This window comes from Rutidosis leptorrhynchoides, chromosome 4, assembly GCF_046630445.1.
Source record: "Rutidosis leptorrhynchoides isolate AG116_Rl617_1_P2 chromosome 4, CSIRO_AGI_Rlap_v1, whole genome shotgun sequence".
NCBI classification, from domain to species: domain Eukaryota; kingdom Viridiplantae; phylum Streptophyta; class Magnoliopsida; order Asterales; family Asteraceae; genus Rutidosis; species Rutidosis leptorrhynchoides.
The window spans coordinates 470,958,149-470,976,895 of NC_092336.1; the positions used below are offsets into that span (position 1 = coordinate 470,958,149).

At 32.8% G+C, this 18,747-nt stretch overlaps 1 protein-coding gene across 1 annotated transcript; it reads right to left on the minus strand.

The window, feature by feature from the left end:
* Positions 1-908: 908 nt before the first annotated feature.
* Positions 909-18,516, minus strand: LOC139842289 (uncharacterized). The gene is made up of 4 exons (XM_071832446.1): positions 18,399-18,516; positions 12,836-12,904; positions 10,849-12,482; positions 909-1,727 (listed from the first exon to the last, which is right to left on the minus strand). Exons 1-4 carry the CDS (start codon positions 18,514-18,516, stop codon positions 909-911), a joined length of 2,640 nt encoding a protein of 879 aa, XP_071688547.1.
* Between the last annotated feature and the right edge of the window lie 231 nt (positions 18,517-18,747).

Here is an 18,747-nt window from a genome sequence, read left to right on the forward strand (position 1 = left end):
CGATTAAGGGAAAAAGGTGGGCCAAATCTAATAGGAGACATTTTCTGTTTCAGGCTTACAGCTCTTCGGAGTAATGGTCCAAACATCAAACTTACCTGAAGATATTTATATAGAGAAATTTGATCAAAATGTCTCCATTTATCAAAGTACTTTGACTTTTTTTTTGCCTTTGGTCCTTCCATTATACATCAAAAAGATAACAACGTTCCTCCGGGTTTTTTTTTTTTTTTTTTTTTGCTAACAGCATCCATTCATTATCCCATTTAAGCATATCGAGTCCCTCCGTCAACCATCCGTTAAAAATATCCGTTAAGTCATGACATGTGCATCGCATGTGAGGGTAAAATCGTCTTTTTATCGAGTTTAAATTCTATTCTATTTAATCCCTTTCGTTTTTTTATAGTTAAAAAAAAATTGAAAATGGAACTAAGACTATTCCTAACCCTGACTGTGACGTCAGAGTCGGATTGTGCAATTTTTGGTGAAAAAGTGAGTTTTTGACTATGACTGTATTTGACCCCTGTTAACCCTAAAATGTCAAGTTTTTGTGTCAAATATTTGGAGGGTGAGGTGGTAAAGTCTGATTGGAAATTGGGTGGGAAAAATCAATAAATAATAAAAATATATATTTAATACATTGAATGCTAAAATCTGATTGGCTGCCTCACATCTCACGCTTCCATCTGATTTTGTCAAATAATTAATTGACGCCTTCGATCGCCAAAAAGTGACGCGCGGTTAATATCCGTCACACTCCTTCAAGCTGGCCACATCCAGCGACGGAGCTTGAACGCTAACAACGAGGGGGCCATAAAAACTCAATCAAAACATGTAATTTCTTATATATAAATAAAATCCATAAAATTCAAAATAACGTAGACATGATGATTAATGGTGGATAAAAAAAACTACAACTCAGCTCGACGACTCTTAAGGTCCTTAAACTCATCAATTACAGACTCAGAATCAAACATTTCTGCAATTTCTCTTTCAATATAAACCACCAAGTTAGAAGAAAGAAAATCATCTGACATTTTATTACGAAGCCGATTCTTAATAATGTTCATTGCTGAAAATCCCCTCTCGGTTGTTGTAGTGGAAACCGGAAGTGTCAAAATTAGTCGCGTTAATCTTTCAATCAAACCATATGCTTCACACTTCTTACTTTCTACAAGGAACCTACATAGCCCAGAAATAGATGAAATGCCACTCAGCTTTCGATTCTTTGACTTCTCAGCATTATACAACTCAAACTCATACCTCAATAGAATCATTTCATGTTCAGTAAAATCCGTGGGATAATATTTCTCAACAAGAGAGCAAATTTGGTCAATATTCAACATTTCAGAAGCTTTTCTAGGGACTAAAGCAGAACTAAGAGTTAGTAACTCTGTGGCTTTATCATCAAATCTACTAGCCAACTCATGTAATTGTTTATCTACTGCACAAATAAATATATCTACTCGATAGAAATGCTCAACACTAACATGATTGTCTTTTTGTCGAGGGCGATATCGTTCGGACTTATATAAAGAATTAAAGTCAGGCATCTCTATTTTATGCTTTGTGGAGAATTCTTGTACATGTTCAAAGAAACTTTCCCAATTGTTATTTCTAAAATCGTTCAAACTTTCCTTTGTCGCTGACACTAACTCAATGGCGTTGCCGATATCTTGGGATTTCTTTTGCAGTTGCTGAGATAAAATATTAGTCCTCCCCATTAATTCCTTCATCAAGTGTAATATTGAAAGGATCCGAAACTAATCATCCGGACGATGTCCATATTGATTACAAACGAATTACAACAGTTGATAACATCGCGAGGTACTTGACCTCTATATGATACATTTTACAAACGTTGCATTTATTCTTAAAAGGCAATCTATCTTTACATAAAAAAATTAATAAACTCGTCAAACATTTCTCGATATCCAAATGACCTAAACTGTCATTTACTTAATAAATGTCTTTAATGATCTTCAATGACTCGAATGCAACGTTCTTGTATCATGGCTTAAATGGTCCCAACTAGTATCCTTAATATGAGCTAACGCACAGCGGAAGTCTTAATTCATACCTGAGAATAACATGCTTTAAAACGTCAACATAAAGTTGGTGAGATATATAGGTTTGATGCTAGCAGCGATATAACGATGGACCACAAGATTTCATATATAAACATTTTAATAAAAATATTCTAAGTGGTTGAGCACTTGGTAACCATACTTAACATTTAATCACGTCGCATATTCCCTTTATTATGAAATCTTACTACACCGTACCAAGTGTAGTCACGAAACGAAGTACTGTGCAACCGTTGAATACTGGTCGTCCAGTCCGGTTGGGGTTGTCAGGCCCGATAGATCTATCAACAGGATTCGCGTTTACAATACCGCTGTAAATAATAGTTACCAAGCTACAGGGAAGTATGCCAGTGGTACAACTCAACGTAGAATATATTTTTCAGTTACTTGTGTCCATAATGTAAAACATAAAATACATGTATTCTCATCCCGAAATATTTAGAGTTTAAAACTGGGACTATATACTCACTTTCGTCTTGAAGATATATATATAATTTGACTTGGTCTCCGGTTGATATCACGAACCTATCCATATATAATATATCAATACCTTTTCTTTTTTAAACAAACGTCACATATATATACTTGTTATACTTTTAATACTTTGAATAATTCCTTAGTCCGTAGTTAGCAGTTCGTTGTTAGTAATTCAATTTTAATGGTTCATATTTAGATGTTTAATAAACCCCCAATGAAATAAATAAAACCCTCATCGTATATGTATTGGTCGAGATTAATCTTGACCCACGGTACCGGTGTTGTCAAATGACGTGCTGCGTACATAAAGTACCGGTGTTGTCAAATGACGTGTTGCGTACAATCATGAGATCTTATGATTAATCTTCTCGTATTGTTTACGGGTGATCCTGAACCATATAAAATTGAATTATGAGTACATATATATAAAATATCATGTTATTTTAGAAAGATGTGATTTTATTTAATTTTTCCCAATTAATCCCGAAGTTAAACAAGTCTTGGATAACCAATTTTGTTTCGGTCATAGTTTCTTCGTTACAAATCCGTTTTCGTTGATTCAACTTGCCATCTCCTTGGATCGAGTCCCTCTTTAAGACTATGAACTGAAAATACCTTGGTTTGTATTCAAAATCACACGGCATAGGTGAAACTTTAGTGAAACTTATGAAGTTAAACATTTTCCTTTATTTAAACAACCTTAAATGATTATTTTTCTAAAAATACTTATACTTTGAATTAAATCATGAAATTTTTATGTGTTATCATATTCATAGTAAAAATCATTTTTCCAGAACATAAACCTCCAACTCAAAGTTTAAGATAGTTTTTAATTATCCAACCCAAAACAGTCCCCGGTGGCACTCCGACGTCGTAAAAACAGTTTTTAAGATATTCTTTGAAAAACCAAATTATACCTTGTTAAATTAGCATATATTTAAGTTATATTACAGGTCTTGAAGTATTTTAAAAGTTAAGTTAGAAGGATCTATTTAGTTTGCAAACAAGTTTGAAAACATTCAAACTATGTTCTTGTTGTTAAACTTTTATACCACAAAATAAGATAGCTATATATATATGAATCGAATAAGGTTATGAACATAGATACTACCTCAAGTTCCTTGGACAAGGTTGCTGTAAAAGAGGAGTAAGAAGCTAGAATCAAAAGGGTGATGGAAGTGGATGAAAGATTGGAAGTAAGTTTGTGTTCTTGGAAGGATTTCTTGAAGTGTTTTTGTATGGTTTTCTTATGGTGTTTAAGTAAGGTTTTTGAAGCTAGATCTTCATGGAACTTTGCTGAATGTTTATGGAGTTTAATGTTCTTGAGAGTGTGGGTGTTTTTAGCTAGAGAATGGAAGTAAAAATGAAACAAAATGAGGATACATATATACTCCTAAAAAAATGTTTATGTAGTAGACATGGACAAATTTTTAGTTTGTATTTTTGTAATTAGTCTTACAATCATTCAAAAGTAATTACCTTATACATAAGGCATGAACAAGGGCTGGTTAGGTGGTGATTTGATGTGTATATACCAATAGTAAATACGTATAGAAGCTAGGTATGATACGAGTACAAATACTCTAGATATACGTATAGAAATTTTGTGAAAAATGGAATGAGGATTCAAATATAGCTATCTTTTGTGAATACACTTATATGATTTTATGTATTTAAGTCTTTAAAAGTGATTAAATACATTACTTATACGATATATGTATAAACATTATAAGTCTTAAGTATTTATGTCAAATAACGTTACGTATAGTTATCGTTTTGAAAACTTAAGTTAGTAGTTTCAAAATATACTTATAACTTATTGTTATTAATACAAAATGAGATATTAAAACATTCATTAATCATGTTAAATATGTATATATACATATATATACACAAACGTATAATTATCATATATTGTATAGTTCGTGATATCATCGGTCAAACTAGACGGTCAAACGTTGTGTAAAACTCTTTTCGGAAACATAAATCTCAACAATTTGGATTGCTTATCATGTTGGTAAGGTTTAATTTATGTAAATATTAATCTTATAAGTATAGAATGATCGAAAAAGTGCGGGTCAACTTTAGGGTTTTTGCTTATCGTGTCGGAACCATATAGAGATTAGAGTTTAAATTTGGTCGGAAATTTCCGGGTCGTTACAGTACCCATCCGTTAAAGAAATTTCGTCCTCGAAATTTGGTAGAGGTTGTCATAAACAACAATAGGAATGTTTTCATGACGAATATGAGGTAATAATGAAATTTTATCATTATTGAAAGATTTAGATAAAACGATTTGGTTATGTGAGACGCACGAGAGAAGCTATCACAAAAGAGTGAAATGAGTAAATATAGAATTGTTGTAACCGATGACGTGATTATGATCGATTTCCGGGATTTAAGGGTTTTAAAGAAAATCTTATGTAATAAGATTTAGTTTTGCGGCGATCAGGATCTTCTTTGATTTAACGCGGCAATCTGTTTTGATTTCTTTGTCGAATATTTCACTATAAATTTACCTCCTTCCCTTTCTTTCTTCCCACATCTTCTATTCTTTCTCTTTAGTTCCTACTTTAAGACATTCGCTAATATGCTCCATCCCATTCTAACCCTTGTTATATTTCTAACTTTCATATCTTTCATTCTTCTTTTTCATCTATCACCAGAAGAATCTATTCTCTTTTATCCTTTCCTTGGAATTATAATGTTTTTAATTCTCCCGTGCCTTTACGTTGCAATACGTATTGATATGCACGGTTTGTAGTTTCGGGGTTGTTGTTAGGTTTTATACCTTCCCTTATATTTCGATGTTCCTACTCCCGTCCCTTAAAATCATTGTCATCCACAGTTAATGCTCTCTCTTATTTGCTGTGGTTTATGTTCCTATTTCTATTCTGAAGTTTTGTCCCTTCATTTCTTCTTCCCGACCTCGAGCCAAGCGAACAATGGTCCGAAATTCGTAGGTAGGAAATTTGGAATGAACCTTGCTATTGGTTTTAGAATGAAATTGTAATGGCACGATCTTGATTCGTTAAATTACTCGAATATTCCGGAAAAAAAATAGAACTATCAAGGTGATACGTTCTAATATGTTTGAAGACTTGATAGAATGTAAGAGCCGTGTAACATGGCACATGATGACGGTACTGTGAATCATCACATTCCATTAGAAACTTAACATGACTTACTGTAATATAATGAAGTTGATCAAGTTTAATTATATTATACTAATTCATGTATCAGTTCCCAACACTACTTCAAAACATTCATATTTTTAAACTTAGAGATTTCAGAATTTAGAAACTAACACAGTTTCTTTTATATTGTAGCGCAGATGTTACGGAGAGTTAAATGATCGCAGATAGGAATAGTTGTAAAAATATCTCCAGAAATATGAAAAATATGTATAACGAATGAAGATATCTTACAATATCTAAGATAAAATGATGGTGAAGAATATCATCTTGAAAAGTTTAGAATAAGGAGCAGTGTTCTTACTAACGGTTTCAGCAGGCACTGGATCATTTGGATCCTTTGAAGGCAGGTTCTGTTTTCATGATTTGTTCACGGCCTCCTTCATACTTTGCTCAATCCGTTTTCCAGTTCCAAACCTTCTCTTTTTCTCAGCTTTACCACCATACCATTCTTTATCATCAATCTTTTGATTGTTAAAGTCGTTTATAGTTTTTGCTGCTTCATCAGCATTTCAAGAGCTACTTCATAGTTCAGGGTGTTTTCAGAAATCATGAAAGGATTTGAATGCGAATTGTAATCGTCAAGTTACGAATGAGGTTTAAGATAAAATCAAGTGGCAAACTTGAAGAATTGTTTAGTTTCATATGTTACAATCAACATTTTAATTCATTTTAATTGTCCAATGTTTTCTTCTTTATGCCACTTGTTGGATTCTGGTAGGTCAAAATCCGAATATGAAATTTGATTGAAAATGGTTATTATGGGGTGAGCGGATACGAATATCGGTGGTTGTAAGTAAGATAATAGATAACCGTTGAATCAGATTCAAGAATGTACAATATAACTTATTAATGTGAATTCTAAATATTCCTCGGGTACTACCCACCCGTTAAAATATTTTCATCATTAATAGTTTGTACGAAGGAATTTTTAATTACTATCTTTATGAAAATATACTTGCATATATATTTTCTTCAGAGATAATCATAGATTTAATGAGTCAATAAGATATTAAACTCATTTAATTTATCGTTAATTCTAGATTACATAATCTCTAAGACTTTAGAAATTACATAATCGTCATACGATACGTAAAGCGAAGATAATCGATGTAGAACGATATATAGAACGAAGATCATACTCGAAGTACAGATATTGAGTCGTGTGATGTTGATATTCGAGATACAGATTGTGATGTTGAGATTGTGATTGGGGTGATAAAGGTACTGTCGGCGTTGACGATGGTAGTACGGATTATGCTGCTGGTGCTGCTGTTGGTGTTTGTAACCTTCGCACCATATTCTCCAAAACCACTACCCGAGCACGGAGTTCGTTGACTTCTTCTATTATGCCGGGATGATTGACGGTTGGAACGAGCGAATGAACAAGATTTGAAATATGGGATAGTATGTAATCATGACGAGATACTCTAGAAATGAGCGAGAAAATGGTGTTTCAAATGGGTTCGCCGGTAAGTGCTTCAGGTTCATCGTTAAGAGGGCAATTTGGTGGATGAAATGGATCACCTTCTTCTTGCCTCCAGAAATTTAGTATATTACGAACCCATCCCCAGTTCATCCAGAATAGATGATGGGAAATTGGTTGATCCATTCCGGTGACGCTGTTCTCGGAGCTCGAATGGAAATCCATGTCGGCGTAGCTATCGAAGTCGGAGGAATTCGAACTGGATGAAGAATTCATCTTGTATAGTTGGAGAAATGAATTTTTTTGGTTTGGAATAGATTATAGGAGTTGGGTTTGGTACTCTTCAATACATAATTTTCATATGTATATATAATACCGAAATCCCGTGAATTACGGAGAATCTTTGAAATTCGTCGGGCAATGTTTATAGTAATAGATACACTAGGATATGAATTTTGTCTATACACTATCGATGCACTAGATACAGTAAGACGTGTCTAGACTAAAGAATGATAAGCAGGCAACTCCCTAAGGATGATAAGCAGATGGTTTCCGACTAGAAATGATAAGCAAAACTTTTTAGCAGGTAGATACGGTCAAAGTCCAGACTCACTAATGTATCCTAACAACTACCAGTTAGACACACTAATGCAAGGCCTGGTTCGCTAAGACCAACGCTCTGATACCAACTGAAAGGATCCGAAACTAATCATCCGGACGATGTCCATATTGATTACAAACGAATTACAACAGTTGATAACATCGCGAGGTACTTGACCTCTATATGATACATTTTACAAACGTTGCATTTATTCTTAAAAGGCAATCTATCTTTACATAAAAAAATTAATAAACTCGTCAAACATTTCTCGATATCCAAATGACCTAAACTGTCATTTACTTAATAAATGTCTTTAATGATCTTCAATGACTCGAATGCAACGTTCTTGTATCATGGCTTAAATGGTCCCAACTAGTATCCTTAATATGAGCTAACGCACAGCGGAAGTCTTAATTCATACCTGAGAATAACATGCTTTAAAACGTCAACATAAAGTTGGTGAGATATATAGGTTTGATGCTAGCAGCGATATAACGATGGACCACAAGATTTCATATATAAACATTTTAATAAAAATATTCTAAGTGGTTGAGCACTTGGTAACCATACTTAACATTTAATCACGTCGCATATTCCCTTTATTATGAAATCTTACTACACCGTACCAAGTGTAGTCACGAAACGAAGTACTGTGCAACCGTTGAATACTGGTCGTCCAGTCCGGTTGGGGTTGTCAGGCCCGATAGATCTATCAACAGGATTCGCGTTTACAATACCGCTGTAAATAATAGTTACCAAGCTACAGGGAAGTATGCCAGTGGTACAACTCAACGTAGAATATATTTTTCAGTTACTTGTGTCCATAATGTAAAACATAAAATACATGTATTCTCATCCCGAAATATTTAGAGTTTAAAAGTGGGACTATATACTCACTTTCGTCTTGAAGATATATATATAATTTGACTTGGTCTCCGGTTGATATCACGAACCTATCCATATATAATATATCAATACCTTTTCTTTTTTAAACAAACGTCACATATATATACTTGTTATACTTTTAATACTTTGAATAATTCCTTAGTCCGTAGTTAGCAGTTCGTTGTTAGTAATTCAATTTTAATGGTTCATATTTAGATGTTTAATAAACCCCCAATGAAATAAATAAAACCCTCATCGTATATGTATTGGTCGAGATTAATCTTGACCCACGGTACCGGTGTTGTCAAATGACGTGTTGCGTACATAAAGTACCGGTGTTGTCAAATGACGTGTTGCGTACAATCATGAGATCTTATGATTAATCTTCTCGTATTGTTTACGGGTGATCCTGAACCATATAAAATTGAATTATGAGTACATATATATAAAATATCATGTTATTTTAGAAAGATGTGATTTTATTTAATTTTTCCCAATTAATCCCGAAGTTAAACAAGTCTTGGATAACCAATTTTGTTTCGGTCATAGTTTCTTCGTTACAAATTCGTTTTCGTTGATTCAACTTGCCATCTCCTTGGATCGAGTCCCTCTTTAAGACTATGAACTGAAAATACCTTGGTTTGTATTCAAAATCACACGGCATAGGTGAAACTTTAGTGAAACTTATGAAGTTAAACATTTTCCTTTATTTAAACAACCTTAAATGATTATTTTTCTAAAAATACTTATACTTTGAATTAAATCATGAAATTTTTATGTGTTATCATATTCATAGTAAAAATCATTTTTCCAGAACATAAACCTCCAACTCAAAGTTTAAGATAGTTTTTAATTATCCAACCCAAAACAGTCCCCGGTGGCACTCCGACGTCGTAAAAACAGTTTTTAAGATATTCTTTGAAAAACCAAATTATACCTTGTTAAATTAGCATATATTTAAGTTATATTACAGGTCTTGAAGTATTTTAAAAGTTAAGTTAGAAGGATCTATTTAGTTTGCAAACAAGTTTGAAAACATTCAAACTATGTTCTTGTTGTTAAACTTTTATACCACAAAATAAGATAGCTATATATATATGAATCGAATAAGGTTATGAACATAGATACTACCTCAAGTTCCTTGGACAAGGTTGCTGTAAAAGAGGAGTAAGAAGCTAGAATCAAAAGGGTGATGGAAGTGGATGAAAGATTGGAAGTAAGTTTGTGTTCTTGGAAGGATTTCTTGAAGTGTTTTTGTATGGTTTTCTTATGGTGTTTAAGTAAGGTTTTTGAAGCTAGATCTTCATGGAACTTTGCTGAATGTTTATGGAGTTTAATGTTCTTGAGAGTGTGGGTGTTTTTAGCTAGAGAATGGAAGTAAAAATGAAACAAAATGAGGATACATATATACTCCTAAAAAAATGTTTATGTAGTAGACATGGACAAATTTTTAGTTTGTATTTTTGTAATTAGTCTTACAATCATTCAAAAGTAATTACCTTATACATAAGGCATGAACAAGGGCTGGTTAGGTGGTGATTTGATGTGTATATACCAATAGTAAATACGTATAGAAGCTAGGTATGATACGAGTACAAATACTCTAGATATACGTATAGAAATTTTGTGAAAAATGGAATGAGGATTCAAATATAGCTATCTTTTGTGAATACACTTATATGATTTTATGTATTTAAGTCTTTAAAAGTGATTAAATACATTACTTATACGATATATGTATAAACATTATAAGTCTTAAGTATTTATGTCAAATAACGTTACGTATAGTTATCGTTTTGAAAACTTAAGTTAGTAGTTTCAAAATATACTTATAACTTATTGTTATTAATACAAAATGAGATATTAAAACATTCATTAATCATGTTAAATATGTATATATACATATATATACACAAACGTATAATTATCATATATTGTATAGTTCGTGATATCATCGGTCAAACTAGACGGTCAAACGTTGTGTAAAACTCTTTTCGGAAACATAAATCTCAACAATTTGGATTGCTTATCATGTTGGTAAGGTTTAATTTATGTAAATATTAATCTTATAAGTATAGAATGATCGAAAAAGTGCGGGTCAACTTTAGGGTTTTTGCTTATCGTGTCGGAACCATATAGAGATTAGAGTTTAAATTTGGTCGGAAATTTCCGGGTCGTTACAAATATAAACACAAACTCAAATGACGTCAGATAAGTGTAGGCGTCAGCAGCATCACCACGTTGAGAATAGCTAGAGCTATCTTCAATTATACCCTCCAATACCAAACGAGTAGCATTAAACATATTAAGTAAGCTACAAATCGAGTGAAAATGAGAACCCCAACGTGTATCACCTGCTCGTTTCAAGGTCCCAATTTGATTTTGCCCCTTACCCGATTTGATTTCACCAAGTTCCAACAAATGTCTTATCTCTATTGCCTTCGATTTTTGTAGCTCATCGTGACGCTTACTAGAAGCACATATTACATTAACAATAGAACCCAATCTGTTGAAAAATTGATGAATCGGAATAACTTCTCTTGAAGCAGCAACTAAAGCAAGTTGCAGTCTATGAGCAAAACAATGAACATAATATGCATAAGGAGATTCTTTAATAACAAGTGCTTGTAACCCGTTAAATTCTCCTCTCATGTTACTAGCACCATCATAACCTTGACCACGAATTTTGCTAGTATCAAACTCATATTGCAAAAGTGTTTTCCACAAATTTGTTTTGAGGGTCATTGCCGAGGTGTCTGTAACATGCACCAAATCTAGGAATCTTTCTCTTATAATCCCATCTTTATCAACAAATCTTATAACTATAGCCATTTGTTCTCGTTTACTTTCATCTCGTGCCTCATCAACCATAACACAAAAGTAAGAGTTACCTACTTCACTTCGAATATGCTTACTAACCTTGTTTGCAATAATACTCAAAATTTCCTTTTGAATATCACCTGAAGTAAACTTTGAGTTAAAAGGAGCATTCTCTAACACCACTTTGGAAACTTCATCATTGTACGAGGCTAGGAGTTTTAACAACTCGATAAAATTACCACGATTCTTTGAGTTAGAAGTTTCATCACGCCCTCGAAAAGCACAAGCTTGGAATGTTAACCAACGAACTATATCCACTGAAGTTTTCAACCGTAAACGATTCTTCAAGACTTCCTCTGCGCTTTTCTTTTCTATGACATTTTCAATGTGTCTATCCTGGTTCAACAAATTATCACAAAATAGAACTGCATCTCTATGCTGTGAACAACCAATATGTTTTAGAAATGCACAATGTTTACCATCATTAACTTTTTTCCAGTTGTTGAATCCTTTAACCGTAAAAGCATCAGTGCCATACCGAACGTTTGGTTTGTCACTATATAAGTAACAAAGAAAGCAATACGCTGAATCTGTTGTCGGAGAATACTCTAACCAATTTTTGAAAATACTGAACCAAGAGTATTGGAATCTACGTTTATGTTTTTGTGGACCTTTACCGGGATACTCTGTCAAATGGACTTGAAAAGGGCCGACACTCAAATATTTAAGCCTTACTTGTTCTTTTTGATTAGGTGGGTAGTTCCATATTGGTTGTCGTTTTCTAGGATCTCTTTCCAAAGAATTAGCATTAACATCTACATTATTTGGCACCGAAGTTTCAGCAGGACCTACGTTTGACTGATTATAACATTCGTGTTCTTGCTGATCCGTGGACACTTTGGAACGTTTTGCCTCTATGTTTGTATTATCTGTTATATCACCAGATTGCCTCTTGAAAAAAGAAGTAATTTTCTTTGGTTGTGCATTCTTAGATCCTACAAAAAGATTGAATAAAGGGTTACATTCAATGTCTCTAAAGAGTAAAATGTTAAACTTCAAACAAATGTGCAAGTATCATTTAACAAAATAACATAACATAATAAATTATATAATCATAATACTGATAATATATATTATAATTATCATACACAACTAATACAAAAGTTTAGGAATCTATGAAATAATAACAAATACACTGAAAGATGCATTGATTATTTAATATCTATATAATCAAAGTGAAACACAATTTTTCATACTTCCACTGAATAGATTATAAATTATAAATAAATATGGATTGTGGAGTACGAAGTAATTGATACTTGATAATATACAAAGGATAAAATTATACCTTTCATATTTTTCTTGATGGCTTGATCACTAGATGGATTGATGTTGTCGCAGCTCTCGTAAGATGAAACTGAATAGCAATTTAGGATACGGAGATAATGAAAAGTCGAGACGGTAAGGGTTTGTGATCTAATAATCTAATTAGTTTATTTTAACTTTTAATAAATAAAAATGATTAATAAACCGGTAGATTTTCAAATTTTAATTTGATGGGGCCAAGGTTTAAACTTTAACATATTTAGTCCTTAAAATTATAAAAATTGTTAGTAACGACGTAACTTTTTGGGGGGACCATGGCACCCCCTGCCCTTACAATCCTCCGTCGCTGGCCACATCATCTGACGATATGAAATTGACGCTGCTTTATGTCCAGTCTAACCGAACCTCATTACCAAACGCCCCCTGATTTAACATTGACCATGAAATAGAATCAGATGTCACGTGACATGCACTGATACACCATCTCATCTCTTCTCTTTCAACATCACACTTCTGGTAACTTTTTTCTTTCAACTTTTTCGTTTTAATTTTTCCCAACAACCTTAGTTAAAAATCATGAAACGATAAACAAATCCAACTCACCTCCAAATTCAATTAATCAGAAACAAAATATATTCATGTCAATCAGATTCAAATTTAGAAGCTGTGTCAACTTCTATTCAATTGATATCGACGATAATTAACCCTACATATCGGTTTCACAACTCAGTTCAGATTCATTATCCTCAACACCCAATGGATCGTCGTTAATCATCAGAATCAATTTACAAGTTCGACTCCAACGATTCAGAATCATATTGCAAAAAGTAATAATGCAGAATTGTTCATTATATGTTCGTGAATGTATATGTTAATTTCCATATCCTAATTCTCTAAATCGAATCCAAATATTGAAGTCAAAGTTTCGGAGAAAAAGTCAACTGAATCTTCAATCATCAAATTCGGACGTGATGATTTGATTCAGGTTATGTGAATAATTTCGAGCATTAGGATTCATCTATGGAACATTTTTCGTGTGCAAATCTAAGTCTAAAATGCATCAAATCTCTAGATCGAAAATTCATTTTTTTTACAAGCTCATATGAAGAACTCGTTGCTGCTACTGTTTCTGATTCGAATTCAAGGTTTAGTGATGTTTTAATCAAAGTTCCTTACAAAAACTCTTTCGCTGCATCTGCAAAGGGTTTATATCAGTTTCAAGCATCAATTTCTTCGAATTCAGATTTTAGAAAATCATGATGATGAAGATGAAGATACCTGTAGATGTTTATGATGAAGTAAATTAGGGATGAAGATACAAAGTAAGTAAAGTGGGTTAATGAAAAGACGATTTTACCCTCACATGCAATGCACATGTCATGACTTAACGGACATTTCTAACGGATGGTTGATGGAGGGACTCGGTATGTTTCAATGAGATAAGGGAAGGATGCTGTTAGCCAAAAAAAAAATTCGGAGGAACGCTATTAGCTTTTTGGTGTATAATGGAGGGACCAACCACACAAAAAGTAAAGTATTTTACAATGCCCTCAAATAATCTTAATAGTAAAAATGCCCTCTGATGACGTGCGGTGCATGATGACATGTGCATATTGCGTGTTACTGAGATAATCACCGAGACAACCTATTATCCCCGCAATAGGCACCGAGCGTGTTGCGCGTTGCGCAGAACTTTGAATGATAGCATCTTTTGATTTCTTGCTCGAATTTTGTCATCGTTTTTCTTAAAATCATCTATTTCCCCGAGATCTATCAGTCAGAAAGATGTTGAAGTGACATAAAGGATTTTGAAATTAGATCCCATATTGCGATTTACGTCGACACATAAAATGTTCGATTTGCGAAATGTGTTGTGTGTTCAAATTGATTGAAGGGTTTTGTGCAGTTTAGTCAACAATGGTTATAATTTAACGAATTTAAAAATAGAATGTTCAATAGCAAGTATAAGCGGTCAAAGTATGTCTAAAATTCAAAATAAAAAAAGGTCAAAATTGAAGGTCTTTGAGGCCAAATTTTGAAAAATCTTAAGACAAACCGCCTACGGCGGTTTACGAACGGATAGATCTCGAAAAAATACACGATTAAAAAAACAATGACTAAATCGAAAATACGGATCAAAAGATACGACCATTCAAAGTTTCGGTGCAACTCACACCATGCACCACGCACCGCACTTGTGTTTAGTGCGTGTTGCGATGAAATAGGTTGTCGCGATTAATATCTCGGTAACACGCAACACACGCCAAGAACCATGCACGGTGCGTGGTGCGTCGCGAAAAGCATTTGCAATTACGATTTCTTTAGGGCATATTGTTAAACACTTTGAAAAATGGGAGCATTTTGATAATTTCCCTATAGATCAATGTTGTCAAAAGAAAAGTTGGATAACAAGCTATTAAAGCATCGTTACTTTTCCCCCGTCATCCCAATTGACAAAATTTTTCGCCGCCTGACGCTACTTTGATGCCTCCACGACGTTAGTCACCAAACCGACGTAGTAGGAGAGTGGAGCTAGGGCGTCGTGGCTTCTTTTGATTGGTTGAGATTTTTTGACCTTGTTGCTAATCGTTTTTGTTTGTTGACTTTGGATTTAAGTTTTGTGTCTTTAAAGAAATGGAGGCTGGCGGCGACGATGAAGAATAAGAAATGGAGGCTACAAGTAAAGATGATGAAAAAGAGATGTAAGTTAAAGGGTTAAAACCCATCTTTTTTTAGAAGAAACCCTCGCATTTTGTGGGCCAGTTTTATATTATATTTAACACAATATTTTTATTTAATAGTATGTTTTATTTTAATTATTAATTAAATTAAAAAAGTGTTATTAACGAGAGTTAGTCAAAAGTTAGTGAAAAATTCCCGTTTGATTTTCAAAAACGTGTTTTACATTGATTGCCTAGTGTTCCTTAATAAATTTTCACATATATATATATATATATATATATATATATATATATATATATATATATATATATATATATATATATATACCCTACATACATGAATTTGAAACACTAGAATCAGTTTTCTGTTTTCTTTATTTGACAACACTATCACTAAAGTTGTTACTATTTTTAGTCTTCATAATAAAATATATATACATACTCACATGCATCGTTCAAGATAACTAGTGCCCATCTTTTGGTTTTGCATGACCCCATATGATATATATATATATATATTAAGTTTTAGTATGGGACCAAAGACTCCACTTACCGATTTACATATACGTAAATTAAATATCTTTAGGCGGCTTGGTTTCTTTCCACACGATTTATTATTGAGATAATAATTTAGACTTAACTAGTTGTGGAGCCCTCGCTTTGCGCCGGGGGCTCCGTTTTGAATACGAGTTAAAAAAAAAGTCTTAATCTATTTTGTAAAAAAGAATTTTTTTTCGACATAACATTGAAGGGTTGTTCCTTTTGTGTAAGTTGCTTCTTTTAGCGTTCGGGTTTTATTTAAAAAAAAAGTTAGTAAAGTGGGTGTTCGATTTGTATTTTAATAAAAGTTAGTGGTTTAAGTTTGTGAAATTTGAAAAAACTTTACGTATAAAGTGGGAGTTCGATTTGTATTTTAATAAAAGTTAGGGGATTAAGTTTGTGAAAATTGAATATTAGTAAAAAAAAAAAGTTAGTAAAGTGGGGGGTCGATTTGTATTTTAATAAAAGTTAGGGGGTTAAGCTTGTGAAATTTGGAGAAAAATATACGTATAAAGTGAGGGGTTCGATTTGTATTTTAATGAAAGTTAAGGGATTAAGTTTGCGAAAAGTGGAAAAATGAATAGTACTATTCATTTCCACTTTAAAAGTTAGGGGGTTAAGCTTGTGAAATTTGGAGAAAAATATACGTATAAAGTGAGGGGTTCGATTTGTATTTTAATGAAAGTTAAGGGATTAAGTTTGCGGAAAGTGAAAAAATGAATAGTACTATTCATTTCCACTTTACCTTTTAGATATAGGTATATAATGCGTTTTTAGTTTTTATTATATTAATACTTTTATGTCACATTGATGTGTAACAACGTACTAGTTGAAATAATTAATCATATACTCATTGTGACGACCCAGAAATTTCCGAGCAAATTTAAACTTGATCTTTATATGATTTCGACACGATAAGCAAAGTCTGTAAGGTTGAGTCTCAAAAATTTTGAACTGTTTCATATATTCAATTGACTTTCGACTGCTCTCAACGATTCACGAACAATTAATTGTAAATAGATATGTGTGTATGTATATATAAATAATAATTCGAAATATAATTTGAAGTATTATATGTTGTTGTTATTAAAAATTAATAAAATAAAAATAGGATATTATAATAATTATTATTTAAAATATATCTCTATATATAAATAAAGTATATTAAAAATAAATATTAAATGATTATATTAAAAATAAATATTAAATGATTGTAATACTCGTTTGATATTTCGATTGATATTAAGCAAGTTAAATTCAAACTTATGTAATTTTAAAATAAACGGTGATACGAAAATGAGTTCTATAAAATTTAGGCTTATTAAAAATGTATTTAGGAACTATTTGTTGAATTTTAAACCTTTTTATATTTTACTTGGGATTGGGAGTGAATAATTAATGTATTTTTTATTTAATAGTTAATGATCGAATTTTATACCATAATGACCAAAATAAATAAATATAGTTAATTTAAAAATATGGGATTTTTCTGAACACTTTTATCCGCCACTGATTTCGCACGATAACACAGTCCGTGAAAACTGTCGGCAGAATTAAATTCCTTTATAACATGTTTTGTTCATATGTTTATGATATGATATTATTATAATATAAAGAATGTTTCTTTTCAAACCACTTGTATATGCATTGTTGCATATATGTCGACTGAAACTTGTTGATTCATGCTCATGTTTTACTATTAAAATTAGTATAAAATAAATAAACTACTTTTAAGACCATAGGTGGCTGTCACTTCTATTGTTATTTACCCTACAGCATCTCTGTACCAAAATTGCATATTTAGATAAGAAGGTCAATTGTGACATATCTCGCACATCAAACATTTTACTCATTTACACATTTCAAAACCTTCAATTTAAACTACGTATGAAAACTAAAACCACACTATCTCTTCTCTCATTATATATATACATTTACATACAACATACACCCCACTCCAACTCAAATTGTCTCCTGATTGTTATCATTTCATACTTTGTGATCTATCACTTTTCTCTACTTTCTATTTTTCCTTTTATGAGTCTCTGATCACAAACACACACAATAACCATTTTACTCTTTAACACCTTGAAACCAATTCATATCCCATTAAAGAAAAGATGCATACAAATTATAATAGAAAATAAATGTTAATCAACTAAAGATGCGTCTAACACATACGGACCACCGGTTACCCTCGTCACCATCATGATCCACCACCACCACCATAACCGCCATTATTGAAACAACCCTCGATCACTAAAAAACTTCAACCCATTCGAACTACCACCTCACCACCCTATATCTTCACGACCATCATCATCGTACACTTTCTAATTTTGTTTTCTGTTTCGACTAACAAACCAACACCACCATAACCCGTCACCGGCCACCCTGCAACAACCCTATCACCACCACCGTGACTACCACCGTCTTCACCATCCTTCACCACCCTACAATCCCTTCCATCATCACCTTCCATCTCTCTCTTCTCGGCTCTCTCTCTCATCCGAGAACCACCATCGAAACTATTTTTTTTTCTCTCATCGTTGTTTCTTCTACTTGATCAATCACCGCTGCAGCCTTTTGCTCGTTTACAACCATCAACCACTTTCACGAAACCAAATCCATGTAACCTGCAACTACTATTCTGTCGCTACTACAGTTGCAAATCCAATTGATACTACTGCTATTCGAACGATGAGATGTGATG

Bases quoted from the DNA above. Each gene is read 5' to 3' on its own strand.
- LOC139842289 (XM_071832446.1), bottom strand. From the start codon at position 18,516: ATGGAAGGTGATGATGGAAGGGATTGTAGGGTGGTGAAGGATGGTGAA. The intron at 12,905-18,398 runs GTTTGTTAGTCG...ATTGCTATTCAG, and splicing joins GACGGGTTATGGTGGTGTTG to TTTCATCTTACGAGAGCTGC. The intron at 12,483-12,835 runs GTATAATTTTAT...ATCTTTTTGTAG, and splicing joins CATCAAGAAAAATATGAAAG to GATCTAAGAATGCACAACCA.